A 21235-nucleotide genomic window follows, 5' to 3' on the forward strand; every position below is an offset into this window, starting at 1 on the left:
GAAGGCTTGAATAAAGAACAGAAAGGCTGACCCTTCCCCAAGTAAGGGAGAATATCCCTCCTGCCTGGTGACCTTCAAATTGGGATACTGGCTTCTTTCCTGCCTTTGGACTTGAACTACCAGCTCATCCTGGGTCTTGAGTCTGCCAACCTTCGAATGGGAAGGACACCATCAGCCCACCAGGGTCTCCAGCTTGCCGATGCTGCAGATCATGGGACTTGCGTGCCTCCACAGTCACATGATTATGTTCGTGATAATAAATCTCTTTATACATATTCTTTCATACATCCCACTGGCTGGGTTTCTCTGGAGAACCCTGGCTGATACAGCCTTCAGCTCCATAGATTCCTGTAGCAGAGTCAGTCATCATTAGTCACATCTATTCCATATCCAAAGACAATATTTCTCTTGTTTGGAAGGCTGTGGTTCTTTTAAATGAGGATTTGTGGCTGGATAAGAAACAATGAAATATTCCATTTTTCTTTCCACGGACTCACCCAAGTTGTAGGAAAGGAATTGGGAGAATACCAGGTAAAAGTATCAGGAGGGCATGGATTCACATGCTCGGGTTACTTGGAGGGAAGGGGGAAGTAGATAGGCTGATCCACGAGTCCAAAACAGACCCTGTGACACTGAGAAAGTCCGCCGACTTAGGCAATGAGCTTGCAATTACTACAACCTCATTTCTCAGCGGAGGAAACTGAAGCCCCAGAGGGAGGTGACTTGACCAGGGCCCCGTAACGAGCTAGCCCTTCCAGACCCGCAAAGGCCCAGAGAAGATCCTGAGGTGAGCAGCATGTGTGGAGAAGCTACCATCAAGCACTTGCAAAGCAGCCCCTGAATCGCAGGCCCTCTCACTCGTAAGACTCGTAATGTCTGTGTGCCATTCAACACCCACTGGGGCAACTCTCCTGTAAATTTTCATCCAACTGTCGCCTTTACTTCTCCCCCAAATCCCCAGGCATTCCATGTGGAAGGGAGACTATCTACCCTCTCACTTGGGTGCCCCATTCGTACTGAACACTTTGCCTTCAGTCTCCTTCCAGGTTTGATGTACAAGTTCAGCCCAAATTTTAAGTGACATTAACTAAAAAGATAAACATACTTTACAGTTACCCCTCAAGGATGAGACAAAGGAGGAGATAAAGATACGTTTTTATAAGGCAGAGAAACAGAAGACAGTTTTGTAGCTATTGCAATGCTACCTCGGTAAATTTTAATCACCATCATCATTAACACAGTAATGTTATCTGACATCACATTTATCAGGGAATTTCTGGAGACTTTTTTTCTAACATTATCAAAAACTAAAATGCCCAAAATCAACTCCCTTAATCGTGGCTGTGTTTCCCTTTTCTAAATTCCTTAAACACTGATCATTGTCCCTAGACATTTCTTTATCTTTTAAAATAAATATCAGGACATGAAAATAAAAACTCAAATTCTATGCAGATTGAGCTTTTATTTCTTCTAACGTCCTGCACAAAACAGAAAAATGGCATGAAGAAAACTCACTCTAAGGAATTAACTTCCACTGCAAAAGAAAAAATCACAAAGAACAACATTAAGGAAGAAAACCCCCACTTAAGCACTGTCACAAAAGCAGTACAAAAGTTTCCTCCTTAATATTGCTAATATAGCTATATTTATTTAATGAGCTCAGAAAGATTATGGTCTGCTGTAGAAAGTGGGAGGGGAGGAGAGGAAGCCTCATGCTAAAAATAACACATGAATAAGTGATACATAAAAACGATGACAAGCACATTCCTGCCACACCCAATACCCCTAGAAAAATATTTTCTACCATTCAGTCATTTGATCACAGCATTTGGTCATTTGTCCATTACAAGGTCTGTCCTCAAAGATCATTAGTCTTTCCCTCTTGGTAGAGCAAGTTGAAGTATTTTCCAAGCACTACAACCTAACCTTCTCAGGAGAATCCTGCTAGCGACAGAGACTGCACTGGAGTTAACTAGTGGGCGGAACACCCAGCTAAGGCTTAGAGAATCTGTTTTGTTTTGTTTTCCTTTGAGAGAGAATTCACACGTCGTAAAATTCACTCCAATTTATAATGGATACACTTCCTATCAAACCGAGCCAAAGAATTCAACTTATGGAAATCATTTAAAACCTAATTTCAATTTGCTATAAAACCACGGATCACATGATCAATCAGCAAGCAAAACACAATCTGATTCACAAAAGTCTTATCGAGAGGCAACAGAGCCCAGTGGCTAGTAGTTGGTAGTAGTTTGTATTCAAATCCCAGCTCCACCACTCACCGGCTGTGTGATGTTAGAAAACTGACTTAACCTCTCTCAGGGTGTGTTCACTCATCCATCCAACAGGTGATATGTACAACTTTACCTCATGGAGTTACGGTGAAATCATACATGATGGTGGCCTGAGGTAAGAGCCCTGGTAAATAAACTCATGGGCCCTGAGGACCGGGAGTGAGGCCAAAGAGAGGATATGTTAGCTGGGAATGAAAAAGGGAAGGCCTGAGGGAAGGAAGGCCAGAGCTGGCGTCAAGGAGCGGGGGCGGGGCCCACACAAAGAAGAGCCCAGTGTACCACAGTGAAGAGGACAGAAGACACAGGTACACTCACACACCACCTGGCGCTTTGTTCGATGGATACAGAGACAGAAAAGTTACAGATCCTTCAGGAGCTCATCTTTCAGACTAAGAGCAACCTTATGCACAAGGCGATAATTATAAAATAATGTGATGAGAGCAATAAGAGACCCCGAAATTATGGCAGATAAAAGAGGTCCCTGCTGGAGTGAGTGGAAGGAAGTCAAGGGAAGCCTCCTGATAAAAGTAATCCCTACACCCTTCATCACAGATGAGAAGGGGTGAGCCCAATGACAGGGGGCGGGGCAGGGGACAGGGCATGTCTGTACATAGATGTGTGGCCCATATGGGTCTTCTCTGCCTGAGGGGGGAGGTGGGGAAAGGAAGGGGTGGAACCTACAGGAAGTCTGGCACTGCTAGGAGAGGTTATCAGGGGCTTCATCTTATAAGGAGTAGAAGCCAGGAAGGATTTTTAAACCTGGCAATCACATGATCAGATGTGCTTTACAGATGCAAACACTCTGGCCTGGTATAGAAGAGGCATCTGAGGAAGGGCAAAAGTGACGGCCTCTGCCGCGGTACAGGGAAGGAAGAAGACATTCCTACCTGCCCCTCCAGCTCTCACCTGCACACCGTGTGCCTGAAAACTCAAATTGCCGCGGTGTCCCGGGTGGTTGCAAAGCACTCTGCCTCTGTTCCTGCTGACTCTTGGCCTGGCATTCCCTTCTCCATTCCTCTCCTGATTAACTAACTCCTCACTCTTCAAGAAGCAATGCAGGCACCCCTCCTCCGGGAAGTCTTCCATGACTACACAGGAGGCTAACCTTCCCATTTGTCTTCCACAATAGTCTGGAATATCATTTGCCCTGGATTCATTAAATTATGTTGAAATTATATGCTTAACTGTCTGGCACCCTGCCAGGCTGAGAGAGCCCCTGAGGGCAAAGACAGCATCTTTCTTGAATCCCCGGGCTGTGCACATTTGCCTGGCCCAGATACGCACTTAATATTCACTGAACTCAAGTGAAAGCCCAGAACCTCCATAATCTGGCCTTATCTCCTCAAATCCCTTTCGCCAATACCTCGCTCACCAATGTTTTATTCCCCAAATGGCTTCCCACAAGCACACACCCATATCATATTTTCCTCAAGGCCTTGCTTACTTTGCCCCCGCCCCCACCAACTCAGTTTCCAACTGCCTAGATTCAATCCGTCCTCTTTACCGTTTCGGAACTTTGAGTAAATATTTAAAAGAAGTCCACGTTTCACAAAGCCCAGAGCAGACAGGAGCCCGGCGACCAGCCTGCAGCCCCCACCACATCTCCCGCCCTATTCTGACTGCCTTCCCCCACTGCCCACCCCCCCCCCCCCCGCCATGCCCGGGGCCTCATTAACAAGGGGAAGTGAGGAACACACGGAGGGCATCAGGATGCGGGAAAGCCACCTGGGGGGAAGCCAAGATCCACGAAGGGTGGTGAGGTTTTGTCCCTGTCTGTTTGTTTAAAATAATAAATGGAAAGGAAAATAAAGTACCAACTGGACTTAATTTATAACTCTTCCTCCCTCAGAACTTCAAAAGGCATCCAACGTGTAGACAGCTGCACGGGCCGCTCCACGTTGGATAGGCTCGAATGAAAGCTGCGTCATCCTGCCCCACACAATCTCAGAAAGGCCCTGGGACCAGCCCACGTGATGGTCTCTTTCAAGCAGAGCACGTTACCACCCAACACTATGAAGATCAGCCGTTATTATCGTGATCGCGTCGTTTTATCTTTCTAGTTGGATAGCGTGTACACAGTGATCTCCTCCACCCAAGCACATCAAAGAAAATCCGTTTCCGGAGACTTTACTGTGCATGATGTAACGTACCCCGTAAATTCTGCTATTATTAGGCTATAAATGACCATATCTGAGGTTCTGGGGGGGGGGGTCTCTGGGGGAAAGCGCTACATAGATAAAATATTTTCTTTGACGTAAAATAAAACATAGTGGCGTGGAGATTTTTAAGCGGTAAGTAGACAAAGCACTACTGCTCTTTTAAAGAAGCTTTTAAAAGGGAGTTTAGAGAAAAGTATACAGTTATGGGGTATTTGGGAGGTCGTGTTCTTATTGGTCTGGATTTGAAAACATCTTTGCCTTCGTAGCTTCACGTAACATTCTCCAGTCGAAGACCATCTCATAAAACTAATCCTAAGCATGTGCTTGTTAGCTGCCTTGACTTTTCATATTCTTTGCGTCTGCAAGTAAAGAGCTAAGAGCTCTCTTTACAACCATCTGGCAAACGAGCTAAGGACAGTGAGCGTAGCAAATGTAATTCGTGGTACCCACTGCAAAGACCTCTGGGAAGACAGGACTCAAGTACAACCTTAAAAACTGCCGATATGGCAAGGAGAGTATTTTCAGGTGGAATTTCTAAAGATCAATCCCAACTGTTTACCAAAAATTCACAAGTGCAACAGGAGAAGGGAACTGTGTATACGGGGGGGGGGGGGGGTGAGGGTAGGACGAACCGAAATGAAAAAATTAGTAGGATCAGGACAGTGTGCTTCAAATAACTAATGTAATGATTCTGATAAAGAATGCATAATGTGCCACAAGTAAGAATTAAAAGAGCTTCTCTTCAGCCAACCAAACCATCAAAGACCCTTGGGTCTGTATAGGGTTTTATGTGAATGTAACTCCCCTCCCAGAGATACCATAAATTAATCATTGGTCAGCTATAAAAGACACTTAATGAAACTGCATTATGGCATAAAATTACATTTACCGAGAATGTGTATTTTTTGTTTGTTTGTTTGCTTGGATTTCCTAGGGCCACTAAAAAAGGAAAAGGGAAGGAAAAGGGGGGGGGCAGTCCAAGAGCCTCTGAATGTTGCCCAATTTCCCTTCTCGCCATCGACCCAAACATTTGACGTTATATAAGGACCTAAAGACTCCAAGGTGGACATCCCTTTATAGGACTAAAGTATGGCTTCAAAGGTAAATTTTAGAGAGCCAACAGAAGTTAAAACCACATTTTTCCCATATAATCAGCCCGAGACTGTTTTATCGGGGCGCCCCAAACACTCTGAGACACCTGAATCCAGGAGTTCCACCTCTGAGGACAGACAGACAACTGTGGCTCCTGGATCCTGGATATTCAGGACCACACGCGAGATGTGGCACAGGAAAAACCGGAAGAACCATTTCTCCTTCTTCGAAAGCTTTGTGATTTGTCAGGTAACCCTGACCAAGGTTCACATCCCTACACGCCACAGAGACTGAAAGCTGGGAGATCGGGACCTGCCTCTGCATCTGAACTCTTCCCAGACTGAGCAGAGGAGGCTGCTGCTCAATCAGAAGCAGGCAGAGGGCAGAGAACACGGGGTGGGCTCCTGGGGGTCCTACTTCCTCCTGTGGCTGTGTTCCTGCCAAGCTCCCGAACACCTGCCACCTCTCTCCATTCTCTGCTGGCAGCTTCAACTTTTTTTTCACTTCCTTGTTAACTGGTAGTTTGTAGTTTGCTAGCAGGTCCTCTTTAGATAAATGGCGTATTCCGTTTGAGGAAGAGTTCAGGAGTATCGGATATGCTGAGACACTACGGAATGATAGAAATTCTGTACTCCAAAATCCATTTTCCATATAAATCGTTAAGCTTCTATAGTGTCACCCTGCATCAGGCCCTGGTAACTGCACATCCAGTGCTGTCCCACCAACTAACAGACTTCCCTATGTCATCTGTCCTCCAAATCTGATTAATCTTCTAAAGATACGACGTTCAGCCTGCACTTAGGAAGACGGAGATGCTATGACTTTCATGGACACGTGTCTAAGCGCTCAGGGTGCATGCACAAAGGAAAACATATTAAAAAGCTGCTTCTCCTCCTACAAAATGCAAACAGCATAGAAACTAGCTGTTTAATTATGATACGAATGTGGAACTAGACCGGAGAAAGCATCGTCCTTTAGCATCTTATCTGTTGGCAACATATTTTTTTTTTTTTTTTTTTGGAATCCACGGACACAGCAATAGCTGTATGACGCCAAACCAAACTTTCTGAAGCCACCCTCTGTATCAGAATCCTATCTAACTGTCTAGTGGTTTCATTACAGAAATCTCGGTCTGAAAGTGACAACATACGAGACGATTGGCGAGGCACGAAGAAGCCGTTCAAGATTATGAAAGAAGATCTGGCCACAAAACATTCCGCTGTATGTATAACTAACCACCAAATGTTGTAAAGTCTACCGCCATCACCAATGTCACAAAAGTGCTGCCACTGAGTACTTGAAATGAGAAGCCACAGAAACTATCTCCCCCGGAGGTGTAAGAAACATCACCACCATCAGTTTGCATCCGAACTCAGATTTTTGCTGAGTGACATGAGCAATGAGAGAAAACGCGTAAATAAATACTACCTGGTTTTCGATGGCTTTCCTGTTCTTTGGGTCGCTCACCACGGACAGCTGTAACTCTGCCATCTTTCTCATTTTGCTGTCCATGTCTATCTTCTGAACAAGGTTTTTGGTCTGGTTCTTCAGCAGGCGAACTGTGTCCTCTTTTCCGTGTTTCTTTGCAAAAAGGGATGCGCAAGCTGAATGTATGGCAGTGACCCAGTTTTCCAGATCTGTCTGGCTAGTGGCCTAAACACAGGGGGGGTGGAAAAAAAAACCTATTTGGAATTGTTTTACCACAAAGCATTCTCCAAAGCGGGAGGCTGGGCTTTGATGTGTAAAACCCAAGAAGTACCTTCACTTCATAAAAATGGTTTAATTTCAAAAACAGACCCAACCACTCAGCTCAGATTTGCAGACTTCCTGGACTCGGGAGGGTCTGAGAGAATGCCCAGAGCACAGCAGAAATAATCGTGCAGCCCCAGATCTGACAGGAAGACTAACCACAAACAAGCTGTAGGCCAAGAGCAGAGGAGTAATCACACCAGGGCACATCCACTCAGCTCAGGGTCCTTACACTATGCTGTTCTCTAAATGGGAATTTATCTTCATAATTTTAATACAGTGAGAAAACATGAGAGCTTAAAAGGTTAAAGTCTGAAACATGGACATGAAATTTCATCTACAATATGAACTCTGTTATGAAATCTATAAAAGAATATTGGGGGGATGCACACAACATTAAAATAGTTGTCCTGGAGCATGGGGAGTACACAGAATGGTTCTTCTTTCTCTGCTCTTCAGTTAACTTTAGACACAACGACTACATGCAATTTCCATGTAAGAAAAATATCTTAGAAATAAAACAAGTCTGGATAAAGCAGCATGGGCAAAGACTAGGATTCTAAGCAGGCCGAAAAGCCCTTTCCATTCCCTTGATGTCCAGAAATAACCACACAGATTCAAGCTATGGATGGATCCCCCAATTAGCTCAGGGATCATACAACAGGACCTACTGGGCAAATTTCTTAGGACTACAGATATTTTGTCTGAATCACAAAATACTCATTTCACACTTGCCCCTAAGATCTCTGTGTGAGTTTAATCCAATGTTCTTACCCTCCCTACAGTTCAGATTAACAGCAATTCGTTACTTGGCCTTAAAGCATCGTAGAAAGTCTCAGTAACCTGTGTGAAGAGAAGGAAAATCCAACTTCAAGCCCTGAATCTTTTAAGTCAAGTCGGGGATAGCAATAAGGCCAGAAGCCCTATGAGTTTACCTGGTACCAGCCACAGGAAATCCTTTGCAGGGAATTCTAGATTGCCCAAGTCAGCTGAGAGAACACTATGTTGTTCTGCAGGGCTCCGGGACCAGCATCATCAAGGCACCTGAACCTAGGACCCAGCAGGTCCTTCCGTGAACCTTTCTGACCAGATACAATCTGCAGCCCCAACTGGGTCTCCAGGCAGGACTGGTTAGACTGGGGAGCACTTGAGAAGCACACTTCTCTTCCTTCACTTCTACCTCTTTTGAGTTAATTGGTAATAACAACAGCACTCGGGGTGAGGATTCCTTTAGCACTTAACACACGCAGTTCTTCATCCTCAAAGCAATCCTCTAAGCCACTGTCCCCCTACTGGTTGCGGGCTCCGAAGCTCAAAGCAGTTCAGTAAGCACTCTGTCTACGGTGACCCGACCCACAGCAGCAGGAGCGCCCACCGAAGCCTGACACCAATACTGATGGCTCAGCATCACCACACTCTTCAACTTCGCACTTGCTAGGAAACTGCTAAGAGCTGTAACAGCAGCTACCTTGCATCTTAACATCCCAAGCCCACTTCCACTGGAAAATGAGACTTCCCAGCATTTGTCTCTAAGGTTTTCCTGAAAAGCTGCTTCTTTTACTCCTGCTGGGATTCTTGGGAAAAGTCTAAAGCCATATTCTGTAGGCCTCTCTGAAAAGCCTCCACTCTGGGAATTTCAGACCTTGCACCATTAGATCACGAGCTACTCCAGGATGGGGAATCACGATTTTTCTCTCTTCAGAGCCTCCCGATCCTCCTGTGGGCCCCAGCTCAGCATCCGCAGGGCATCCCGGGGAAGGCCTGCTCTAGGAATTACTGGATGTGCCCCGGCCCCGTATCACCGGACAGTGAGCAGAGGCCAAGCTCTAGCTTGCTTAAGCCCCAACCCAAAGCCCAACTGCGCTTTTCCTCTACTTCACTGCTGAGCTGTGCCTCTTCATTCTGCTCCTTTCTATCCTCATAGTACACAAGCCCTCGTCTCAAACCCCCATTTAGAAAGCTCGGCAGTACCTGGAAAAGGTAGACATCTCCAAAGGAGTTGCTGAGGCAGAACACGTTCTCCTTCTTGGGATGCTCTGGGACGGACTGCACTATGCTGTCTTCCGCAAACAGGGCACACCGAGGGGCGCTACTCTGGTCCGTGCAATTCTTCCCATACGTCTCGTAGAACAGCAGCGTGCATCCTAGGAGAGAGAAGCAAAAGAACATCTGTGCCACTGTCCTGAGGATCCAGGAAAGTATAGAGAAGCTAGGGGATACATCTAAAAGAGAAAAGAAAATGGAAAGAGACAACCACGTAATACAAAAGGAAACCGTGGCATCCAAAGTATGCCTTGTTGTACTAGCATAACTCAAGTGAAAACGACATGTTTTTGTAAACATGGTATCAGTGATAACAATACCAAGCACTTATTACTGCTTACTCTGTGTCAGAAATTCTTCTAAGTTCTTCACTGGCTCATTTAGTCCCTACAGCAGCCCCAACAGGTAGGTGTGGTCATTAACCCCATTTTACAGATGAGAAACTTGGAAGATTATACCATCATGCAGGTCCCACAGCGGGACTGCCCAGGAACTGGCCCCAGAGCTCCTGTTCTCTTTTAAAATTTATTTATTTTTGAGAGAAAGTGAGAGAGCAGGGGGAAGAGCAGAGAGAGAGAAGGAGAGGGAGAATCCAAAGCACATGGCAGTCTGATGTGGGGCTCAGACTCGTGAACTGCAAGATCACAGCCTGAGCCAAAATCAAGAGTCGTGAGCTTAACCCACTGAGCCACCCAGGCGCCCTGAGCACTCGCTCTTAACCACACCACTGAGTTATTAGATCTGAATGCAGGAAGCCACAGAAGACCCATGTGCATTAACCAAGGGAGCTTCTACGCTTAAAAATGGGGTAACAAGAAACCGAGCTTACCTGGAGAACTTTGCCATTTATGAGAAAAGTACCCAGTTAATTCTCCAAATGCCACATAAAATAACTTAATATTAGTATATTCTTTTATGTCACAGTAAGAGGAAATAACAGTACACATTTCACTAGTTTAGAGTAAGAGGGGAAAATGAAACTAAATATCCCTCGACTTTAAAACATTACTCCAAAAATGCCTGCAAGTACACAGCTTTCCATTAAAAAGCCAGTGAAGTATTATAGGTAGAAGTTGTTAAGGATCTACTCTGATAATTAGATAGGAGTGCCTTATAATTATCAGACGCAGTCTTCAAGCAAATTCTAACATGCTCACAAGTATGTTCTCTTGTTCAAAAACCTTCATCCAAAAAAACACTTTCGAGCACTTCTCATGTGCCGAGCCCTGCCACCCAAAAGTGGCTGATGAGGTCACCATCCCTCTGCTTTGCAAAAACCTCTTACACTGATACTAAAGAAGCACCAGCCTGCTCTCACCTACGCTGCGAACGAATGTGGTCCACGGCATGCCTGTCTTACTCTCTGAGTTAGGAGTCCTCATTCACACAAGTGTAAATGTTTTAAAACGCTATTCCATGCTAGCCAGCCTCACTTCTTCCTTCAAAACCCAATGTGAATCTGGACAAACAAGTTCAGATCATGGGATCCAGTGCAGCACAGAAGCCAAGAGAAAAAGAGGCCGGCAGGTAGCTAGCTCTGCCCCCAGCAACAACATCACCAGGACACCACTTTCTCCCTCCGTGGTACTCAATGATCTCAAGAAGCAAGAGCAATCTTTCTCCCTGCACACAAAAGGCACCCACACTAAGGCTGAGAGAGGCTGTTGGAAGAAGGAAAAACATCAGCAGGTATCCAGCCAGAGCCGCTTCTCCAGGACTGAGCCAGTCTCCTTTTCCAGCCACGGATGCAGTGAGAAACGATGCCCCCAAACGTTTCCATCAGGAAACGCCTGAGGGCCGCTGTGATGCCATGACCTGGGGATCCGAGGACCAGGGTCAAGGTGACAGATCCACGCCAGCTCTGCCCAGTCCAAATTCTTTCCGACAGGTTAACCTTTACTTCCCAGTTTCCCTATCACTGTACTCCCAGCAGCCGTGGTTTGAATCATTACATCTAGAGGAAACGAACACGATTTTGGGCAGGTGCCAAGCTGCCGCCAAGCCTCACACCCTATCGACAACAGACCGCAGCTCTACCGTGACAGTGTGAAACCAAAAGAGGACATGTCACCCTAGCCCCAGGCCGGGATGTAAAACGACAGGCACAAATTGTGTTGCCATCAGATTTAAAGAACAGCAAATCGGCCGTAAACCTATTACCTCAAAGTTCTCTTCATCTGTGTCTCGAACACTGGGGAGGTAAGTTGGATGGAAAGGGGCCCATCCGAGTCAGTGCCGTCTCCTGCCCCCGCCGCCCCACACTGCATTTCGGCCATCAGCCCTGCCCTGTCCCCGCCAGGAGCCGGAGTTGGCCTGGAAGGCTGACAGCGGAAGTTCTTCTCACCACGGTAGGAGAAGGAGAAAACGGACTGGAACAGCAGTGGGAGGACAAGAACAGGGGAGGTACTGCTAGAAACATTACCAGCAGGCAAAAGAATTAGTCGCCTTCCCTCAAAGCCACCTTTTCTTTGACGCCCTCTCAACCCACACGCATCACATCATCCTCATCTGCCCTATCACATGGCAGAACCACCAGAAATCCCAAATTACTCCATGAACCCCTCTCCCGATGTCGTGCGTTCTGAGGGATTAACTCTTCAACCTTGCCAACTGCCCCACCCAGAAGTCCCCTGTGAGCCACGTGAAAAGCCACTCATTGGAGAAGACACAGAGAGAGAATTACCTCTGTTAAAGATTTATTACATCCTCCAAGCCCTAGAAAACGTTTCTACCTTTAGCATACTATATATTCAACACAGGTACACAACCAGTGTGCTCCTAGCTGCTCTCCCCAGAACACTGTTTCCAATTTATTTACACAAACACTTCGAAGATAATTTTAAAATTCTGCTTAAATGTGCATGTGTGTATACATACATACACACATTGTGTGTGTGTGCGCGCGTGTGTGTTTTTAACAAGGATTAAACCAAATAGTTAAGTCTCAACATTACAACTTGGATTCTAAGCCAAGAAAGTTGAACTCAACCCATTGAATTCCCAGAGGAAAGAGGTGTAGAAAGCCACATGGAAAAGGTTATGCTGGGAAAAAAAACATCTTTATCGCATGCCTTTCCTTGGCTGCAAAGGAAAGGAAGGAATGTGTGCTTGATAACATTTACACTCACAAAGCACCCTTTATCCGTGGGTCCTGAGGTGTTTTATGAGCAAGCTCGAGACAGCAGCGCGCAGGCAGGAGTGTCGATCCTGGAAATGTCGAACAACTCAGGACCACGCCTGCCGCGGAAGTCCCTGGGGTAGCCTCCACGATGGAAAACAAGAACCCAGACGGGAGCTCTTCCAACAGTGAGTGATACCTGCCTGAATCTCTCCCAGGAAACCTCCGACAATCTGGCTTTGCACAAGCGTCTGCAGGAGCAGGAAACTCAGGAAGATGGTGTCCCTTCCACTTGCTCATGACTCTGGTCACGGTTGTATTTCTTTTTTTTTTACACTAATTCAGAATCTGCTTGCCTTCCATCTATTCGTGCCATCCCAACCTCTGGAGAACCAGAACAAATTCAGTGTCTCTTCTATAGGACTGCTGCTCTCCGCCACGCCAGTCTTTATTTTCTGCAAGCTCAATGATCCTGGATCCTTACACCATCCCCCATATAGCATGGCTCTAAATCCCTCTGGTGTTCACCGACGGCCTCATTTCTTACAGCAGGTTATGGACACACAAACACACACCATCACCAGCCCCCCACCACAGCCCCATGGGGTGTACCCTGGGCGATTTTCAGAGCCATTAAGACAGGCAGGGAACAACTTCCCAAAGCATCGATTTTATTTATTTTCTAATGTTTAAGTTTGAGACAGAAAGAGCCTGAGCAGGAGTTGGAGAGGGGCAGAGACAGGGGAAGACACAGCATCCGACGCAGGCTCCAGGCTCTGAGCTGTCGGCACAGAGCCCGATGCGGGGCTCAAACCCACAAACTGCCACATCATGACCTGAGCCAAAGTCAGCTACTTAACCAACTGAGCCACCCAGGTGCCTCCAAAACCATCAATTTTAACAAACAGGTTTTACATTGAAAAATAAACATAAGTAAACACAATAAATAAATACAATAACTAAAAAATAGATACATGTCACATTATGGAGTGGAGTGCAACTCTTTCAAACATCATGCAGGAAGGAGGCAGCTTCAGACTGTGACTCATAAACAATTTCATAGGCTCACTCCCCCAGAGGGGACATTTTCACTCCCCTCTCCAGTCAAAAATACCTCCGGTGGACCCTATTCAAGAACGCTCATCTTGTTTGCTAACAGGTCTCCTGCACTATCTTGCCCCCAAGGACAGAAATGGCCAGGTCCCCCCAGGGCAGAGGAAGGAGAGACTGATGTGGTTGTAGAACATGGGACATCTCTAGAGTGGGAGAGAGCCAAAGCATAAGAGACTCTTAAAAACTGAGAACAAACTGAGGGTTGATGGGGGGGGTGGAGGGAGGGGAGGGTGGGTGATGGGTATTGAGGAGGGCACCTTCTGGGATGAGCACTGGGTGTTGTATGGAAACCAATTTGACAATAAATTTCATATATTAAAAAAAAAAAAAAAAGACCATGGGACATCTCTAATGATGAAGCCAAAGATCACATTTACTCTTTGAAACCACATTTACTTTTATCTTGACTTCATCACATTGGAAACCATTCAATGAACGGCCTCCAGACCAAACCCCCAAGTCTCCTTCACTTGTAATACCCTGGAGCCACATCTCCCTATCCTGTACTTGGGTGGTTACATGATCATGAACCCTCAGAGCATAGCCTATCCCTTCGAACTGTATCTTGCTAGATTCATCCCCTTATCCCAACTTTCCAAATCTTGTTCATCATCCTGTGTAAGAACCTGCCTCCCCAGTATGCCCAAGCCAGCTAAGCTCTTGGCCTTCCTCAGCCACCACGTATCACAAGGCTCTACATCCACAGCCGGAAAAGAGGACCGCAGTCTGTGCTGGGCGCTGGGTCGCGGATTTTACAAACCTTCCAGTTTGCTAAGGGAAGATGTCACTTAAGGACAAGATACCTTCCAAAGTGCATCCTACCCAGAGAGGCTTATGGGTAATTAGGAAATGGCACCAGCTCCCCAAGGCTGGGGTGGGGGCGTCTTATGATATTTACATAGTGAGTGAAGAAAGGTAGGAAGAAGCGCTGTGGAGGGTTCCAGGCCTTTCACACATATCCTCTGCAGACAGGATTCCTAGTCCCACTTTCTCCCAGGATAGGGAAGGATGTCACCAGATAAGGATAAGATAGGGAAGGGTGTCGCCAGGCTTGGCTCTGAATGCCACACTCAGTTCCTCAGACAGAGTCACAAGACGGTCGTGCAGAAATGCCAGCGGCTGTGAGGCTGCTCCTCCTGTTCGCATCTGTGTAAATCATCTTTACATCTGTGTAAATCCACACTGTATCGACTTAGAGCCTCGCTCTTCCTCAGGACATTTAGATAGCTTCAAATCTATACGCCCATAATGAGCAAGGCAATTATAATTTTTAAGTGGCAATGCCTGCAAGAAATTTTCCTCATCTTAACAAATTCTTACTCCCATTTCCTTCACATTAAAAAGAAGACATTTGTTTGTGATAACAATTAGACTTTCTTAGTTTATAAAGGGTAGAGCACACAAATCAAATAATCCAGAGGAAATTCTTCATCATACAAGCTGAGGAGGATACTTCTCCGGAGTTCTGAACATGTGCAGTTCCGAAGATGGTTACTTATTTGCAGTATTTTTACACCCAGAGGCAGGAAAGGTATTAAAGAATGGTACAGAAATACCTATAAAGTAATAAGCTATAACCATTAAATTCAATCATTATGTATCGGAATGAATAACATATGTGAGTATTACATAATCCGTATTATCTAGGTTTGAGAAAGTATTTGTAGCAAAGCATGCTGGGAATTCTGCATCAAATCCCTTCACATTGACGCAAACTAACCCTGGACTGAACGGCACTTCCTAGGAGAGAGGGCAGCTGGGCAAAATGATCCCAGCGGCCCTCGAGTCAACAATGCACTTACCTTTCAGCGTCACCCAGTATTGTTTCCACTTCCTCCGAGCCACCAGTTCAAGCTTCCTTTCCTTCTGCAAAGTGACCAGGGGTTTGAAGAACAGCCATCCTGCTTTCCGGACCACCCCTTGCTCCTTCTCAAAGAGCAGATCAAGTTGCTCCAAAGAGCTGAGTGACCCGCTGCTGGAGTCAGCGGTTTCCGTGGATGTTTCTGGGTTCTCTGTGTTGGTTCTGCTCATTTCCAACTCCCGCATGAAATTCTCATAAATGTTCTGTTGGAGGGGATCGCTGCCAATTGCATGAGTGGATTCGCTTCTCTGGGACAGGATCTGAGCTGAGCCCCCTGACCACAGCGAAGCAGACACCGGGAAGGGCCCCTGCACATCTGCATTCAGTCCATCTGAGCGGCTGTCAAAGTAGTCACTGCCTTCCTTGGACCTCGGCTCCTGCGAGCAATGCAAACGAACACCCATCAGAGGTTACATACATCCACAGTATCCCTTCCCAAACACTGCAAACGTGTCTTACTGTCGGTTGCTAATGCTGCTGCCTCCAAGCAACATTCTTTTAACAAAAATGCACCTTCAATCATCAAGTCACCAAACCAGAAAGAACTGTAGAAACAGTGTTGCCCAACTCAATCTACAGCCAGTAGAGTCAATGCTTCAAGATACAAACAAAAAATCACTGACTGTCCTAAATCTAATCTATGCTGAGCATCAAGAAGTTAACTAGCATATTTAAAACACATCAGCGAAGATTTCTAGGCTGACATTTCTTCTGTGAATCAGTGTCTTCCTGGAAAGAATTCATGCTCTTGGCAGTCTGCCTTCCTCCTGGATCCCTTTAAAGCTAAGTAGAAAATCACTAGTTCCAGGGTCATAGGGTGGGGTAGGGAATAGGCATGCAGTGTTTTTAGGTGTTGTTACGCAAACTTCTCTTCCTCTGCCAGAAACACAGCCCCCAGCCTCTCACCGCCTCTACCCAAATCAAGACTGGAGGATCCCAGCACCTCATTTTCAACTTCAGGTAGTAAAAACCACACACCTGGAATTCCTTATCTACAAAGGGTACTTGCTACTAACTTGTTTTTCATAAATAGTATTTTTTAGTTAATTTGGGAATTTCTTTCTTGAAAAGAATATATTTCTTGAAAGGAATATATTCCTTATGCACATCCTTTTATTCGAACATCTATTTTGTTCTAGGCATTGGGGATACCAAAGACACGATTCTTAACTTTAATGTTTATGACAACATAAAATCAGACATAGGCAGCTGTAAGTAAAATTAATATTTATGTAGTAACAACTGCCCCCTATTAGACTAAGTGCACCCAACACTGAAGCGGCCATGCACAGAGCTGAAAACATGAATGTTTCCTCATTTAGATGAGAAGTTATTTAATAAAAAGAACTTTCGTACAGGCCATTCACTGGTAAACATCAGTAACTACATTTTTCAGCAGAAAGTGACCTTAATCTAAGATGCTAACATGTCCAAACTTAGAGCTTAGATTAAGGTAAGTCTGCAGAGGGATGCTAACCACACCATCTAATCAGCTACTAGTGGGCTTGCAATCATGTTTCCTTATCCATTTTAATAAAAATGAAGGCAAACTCAATGAAGGACCATCGACAAAGGCCTTATCGTGAGCATTCCACTGTGTGGAGGCGTTTTCTTTTCAGAGATTCCATCCAGATATCAAGTAGCAAATACTTGCTATCTTTTGTAGGAAAATCAACCGAAGAGTGCTTCCAAATACCCAGGGGCTAGAAACAACGGAGCCCCAAGCACAGCGATTACTAACAAAAATATTATTTTCCACTTGTGTTTACACTGTGTCCCACAGTCATATTTATTTATACACAGATGCTTATGTAACGACAAATAAGCCAGCTGCAGCAGTGAGTCACTTAGAAACTTTCAAAATAGTACTAAGATTTTTTTTTAATTGTCACTTTGTTGCTCTTCAAAACACTCCTAAGAGGTGAAGAAATACTGCTCATTTTAGTTAGTATTAACATCATTTCAGCTATGAATAGGATTCTGACTCACAGACCCCAAACACGGGGATACCTCTGATACCCAGCAAGAGCTATAATGGGATGTTTGAAAATAAGCCGAAGTCTGCCAGGGAAAGGCACTCAGGTGCCAAACTTAAATGTAACCTATAAACATTCTTGACTGTGGTTTCTCACAAGAGAGTCTTCAAGTTGTAATGCTGACTTTTAAATGTGCCACCACAGCAAAGCATGACAAATTTTCCCCCATAAAAAATAGGAAAATATTGTATTTTAGCATTTATAACCGATTCTTAGACATAAACATGAACGTTTCCAGTTTCTAATAAATGTCCAAAGCTTTCTATCTAGAATCCCAATAGGCAGTGACTAATTTTCAGGCTGATAAGAAGGAATGAATGAATGAATGTCCATCCCTAAAGGGGCTCAGCTAGATTTCCTGATCACTGTGCTATGGGTGTGAAACTAAGGAGCCATGTTACACATGTACACAAAGCAGTCTGATTTCCATCTCCCCACAATCAGATAATCCTAAACAATGGATAATGGAACTTCATGACCAGAGCACTGCAGCAAAGAGTGCAAAGCTACTCCAGAGATGTCAGTCACTCCTCGGTGCTAAGGGAAAACTCTTGTATCGTCATTCCTCAATCTTCTAGGAAAATGTGCCCAATTCACACCTTGCCCTTCTTCACAGGCCTTTGTTCTTCATCACATAGGGACCATTAGTTCTTTGTGACTATGCAAGCCCTCAAAGAGCAGTGAGCTCCAAAATCAGGAGGGCCCGGAAGCCAGCGTGTCTGCATCCTGAATCTTCTCCACTACAAACTCTGCAGTACTTGTCGATGCGCCCACCAAATATGCCTGGCCCTCCCCTAGGGCACGTGGCAAGGTGATCTTTCTCTTTCTCTTCCTTTCCATCTTTCTCTTCCTCCCTCAGAGTTAGGCATGGCCACGAGACTTGCTCTGGCCAATAAATGTGAACAGAAGTAAAAAGTGGAAGCTTTAGGGGCGCCTGGGTGGCTCAGTCAGTTAGGCGTCAGACTTCAGCTCAGGTCATGATCTCACAGCTCGTGAGTTCAAGCCCCGTGTCAGGCTCTGTGGTGACAGTTCCAGAGCCTGAAGCCTGCTTCAAATTCTGTGTCTCCCTCTCTCTCTGCCTCTCCCCTGCTCGTACTCTCTCTCTCAAAAATAAACATTAAAAAAAATTATTTTTTTAAGTGGGAGCTTTAAAAGCCAACACATGGTTTTCTTTCTCTTTCTGCTACCATGGCTTGTGGTGTTCCAGATGGAACGACTCTGCGGACCTGGGGTGCCAGAAAGGAACAATGCAGAACAGAGTGACAACACAGGAAAGAAACTTTGCTTGTGTTAAATCTCAGAGACGTGAGAGCATTCTGTTACCTCAGCATAACCTAGACCCAGCCTGACTGACAGAACTGAAAATTCACCCAGGACAGGAACAAGGACTCTCAGTACAGCTCCAGGAACACGAAGAGCTTATTGGCATCAAACACATACTTCTTTCCAGCATGTGTTCTCCTCCCTCCCTGCCTGCCTGTCTGTCTGTCTGTCTCTCTCTCTCTCTCTCTCTCATTAGTACGATATTCTTTTTCAGTTGTATATGTTCTTTTACCAATTTACCTTATTTTAGGGTCTAACTCACCAGACTGGTTGAAAGCCCTATAAAAAAGGGGGGGGCTGCCGCTCCTTTTATATCTCTTTTTGAAAAGTCAAAACAAGTATGTCTCTCCATCACGGTAAGGGTTTCTGGACCTTAGTCCTGCTGGCAGACAGAAGTTCGCTCGCATGTGAGCGAGAGAATACGCATTTGTTGGGTGCTGTGTTGTAACATACAGTCGGAAACTTTACTCCCATGCACAGACTACATTTTTAAGGATCTATACCTGATCTTTGCCATAAATTGTGAACAAAAAACAAAGGGGGGGTGGAAGGCCAATGGGAATGGCCTACTTGCCAGAAACACTCATCTTGCTCACCTTCATAGATCAAAAGTGGGAACGCAAGCATAACTAACAAGCTACGTTCAAAGGACACTTTTTAAAACTCCAAAGTAGTTTATTTTAATATTCAGTAAGCCCAAAGCAATATTATTTTTAATATTTATTTAATATATTTAATATTCAGTAAGCCCAAAGTTACTAGTGGCTATCAACAATATCTTGGCCATGTGGCAAAGTGGAAAAAGCTCACCTATGAGGCTTAGCAGAAATGGTTTTGGCCCTGGCTTCTCCAACAACTAGCCTAGTGTCTTCAGGGAGGACCTTCAAATTCCTTGAACCTTACTTTCTTCATTTTTAAAATGAGGGGGAAGTCCTTTCTAGCTTTCAAATTTGAATTTTTTGATTATATAACCATCATGTTCTTTTTCTTTTTTTTCTAATGTTCACTTATTTTTATTTTGAGAGAGACAGAGAGAGAGACATAGTGCAAGTGGGGGAGGAGCAGAGAGAGAGGGGGAGAAAGGCAAAGGGAGAAAAGGAGAAGGGGGAAGGGGGGAGGGGAGAGGGAGAGGGAGAGAGGGAGAGAGGGAGAGAATATCCCAAGTAGGCTCCATGCTGTCAGAGCAGATCCGGACACAAGAGCTTGATCTCAAGAAGCATGACACCATGACCTGAGCCAAAATCAAGGGTCAGAGGCTCAACCAACAGAGCCACCCAGGTGCCCCACAACCAGTCTGTTCTTAACTCCACAGGCTTACAAACCATTCAGAGTTAAGTCTCTGGATGATACAGACTTGAAGGAGGGCATCGCCCACGGGTGCAACGGGCAGTGACGGTGTGACAGGGGCAGAACGTGGCCAATACGCAGGGGCTGCTGGTCTGCTACTGAGCTACCCTGAACCTGAATGAGGCTCAGTAGAGCCGTGTGTAAGCCAGACCACAAACGCAGACACGTGAGAAACACACCCTATGCAAACAAGAGATGTAGAATAACTGGCTCAAGGCCAGGGTCAATTAGGGGTCACAATGGATGCGGACTGAACAGAAGTCAGCAACAGAACACCTGAATCAAAAAGGCACAAAGGTTCTCAGTGTGGGATTACAGCCCCAGAGAAAGCAGAGGACTATTTCGAAACCCCCTTAGGCTCAACTGCCATCAGCTCTCTGGGAACCAGGAGCAGAGAGAAAAGGTCAAATCTGCACTCGGTGGCGAGGCTTAGCATAAAGTGAGTAAGGAGTCAGCAAATGACTACATTTGGGGATATGAAGAGTTCCGTAGCAGGAGGGTGATCTCTGGGTAAAGGGGGAGCCGAGGACAACAAATCCCAGCACGGAAGGGGTGGTGATATGCTTCACGCGTGAGAAGGGAGTAACTAGCGGGAAGTTTTATGGATCTGGAACCATCTACTCAGGGAAGTTCTATTATTTTTCACCCCGAAGCTCTAAAAAATTTTGCAATTAGACACTGATCCAAGATGGATGAAATGCAGTTTTCCTAGAGACAAACTGCCCACTCAAATTCTCTTCAACAACGTGACTTATACTGGGCGAGTTTAAAAAAAAGGGGGGGGGGGAACTTTCTCCCTTCTACAAGAAACAAACAAAACAGAAAAGTCAAGAGCAAAAGAACTGAAAACCTAGCAGTTGCCACTAGAACCTAAATAGGCAACCTATTATACTTTCCTTCCTGGTGACTAAGCCACTTTGTTTTCCCATGACAACTTTATGCATCATTATTACATGTAAGTATTATCATCATCGCAATGCTTATTTTGTCAGGCATTATCATATTTTTGCTATTACACATTCTTGGGTACAAGATGTTTTCAAAACTGTTTGCTATCCCCATTAGAAAGTGGTGAGGTTGTACAAATAGCTCGTCAACTT

The 21235-nt window shown here is 45.3% G+C and overlaps 1 protein-coding gene across 3 annotated transcripts in view; it reads right to left on the reverse strand.

Moving 5' to 3' along the window:
- Positions 1-21235, reverse strand: part of TIAM2 (TIAM Rac1 associated GEF 2) — a 136279-nt gene that overhangs the window by 85888 nt on the left and 29156 nt on the right. For all 3 annotated transcript variants that reach the window (XM_047102739.1, XM_047102740.1, XM_047102741.1), the window contains 3 exons: positions 15371-15806; positions 9266-9438; positions 6974-7198 (listed from right to left, as the gene is read on the reverse strand). In XM_047102739.1, the coding sequence (XP_046958695.1) occupies positions 6974-7198; positions 9266-9438; positions 15371-15806 (834 nt within the window). The remainder of the gene's footprint in view (positions 1-6973; positions 7199-9265; positions 9439-15370; positions 15807-21235) is intronic.

The sequence above is a fragment of the Lynx rufus genome, unplaced genomic scaffold (assembly GCF_022079265.1).
Source record: "Lynx rufus isolate CCGP_SWC_20201006 ecotype Redwood Valley unplaced genomic scaffold, mLynRuf1.p SCAF_6, whole genome shotgun sequence".
Lineage (NCBI taxonomy): Eukaryota > Metazoa > Chordata > Mammalia > Carnivora > Felidae > Lynx > Lynx rufus.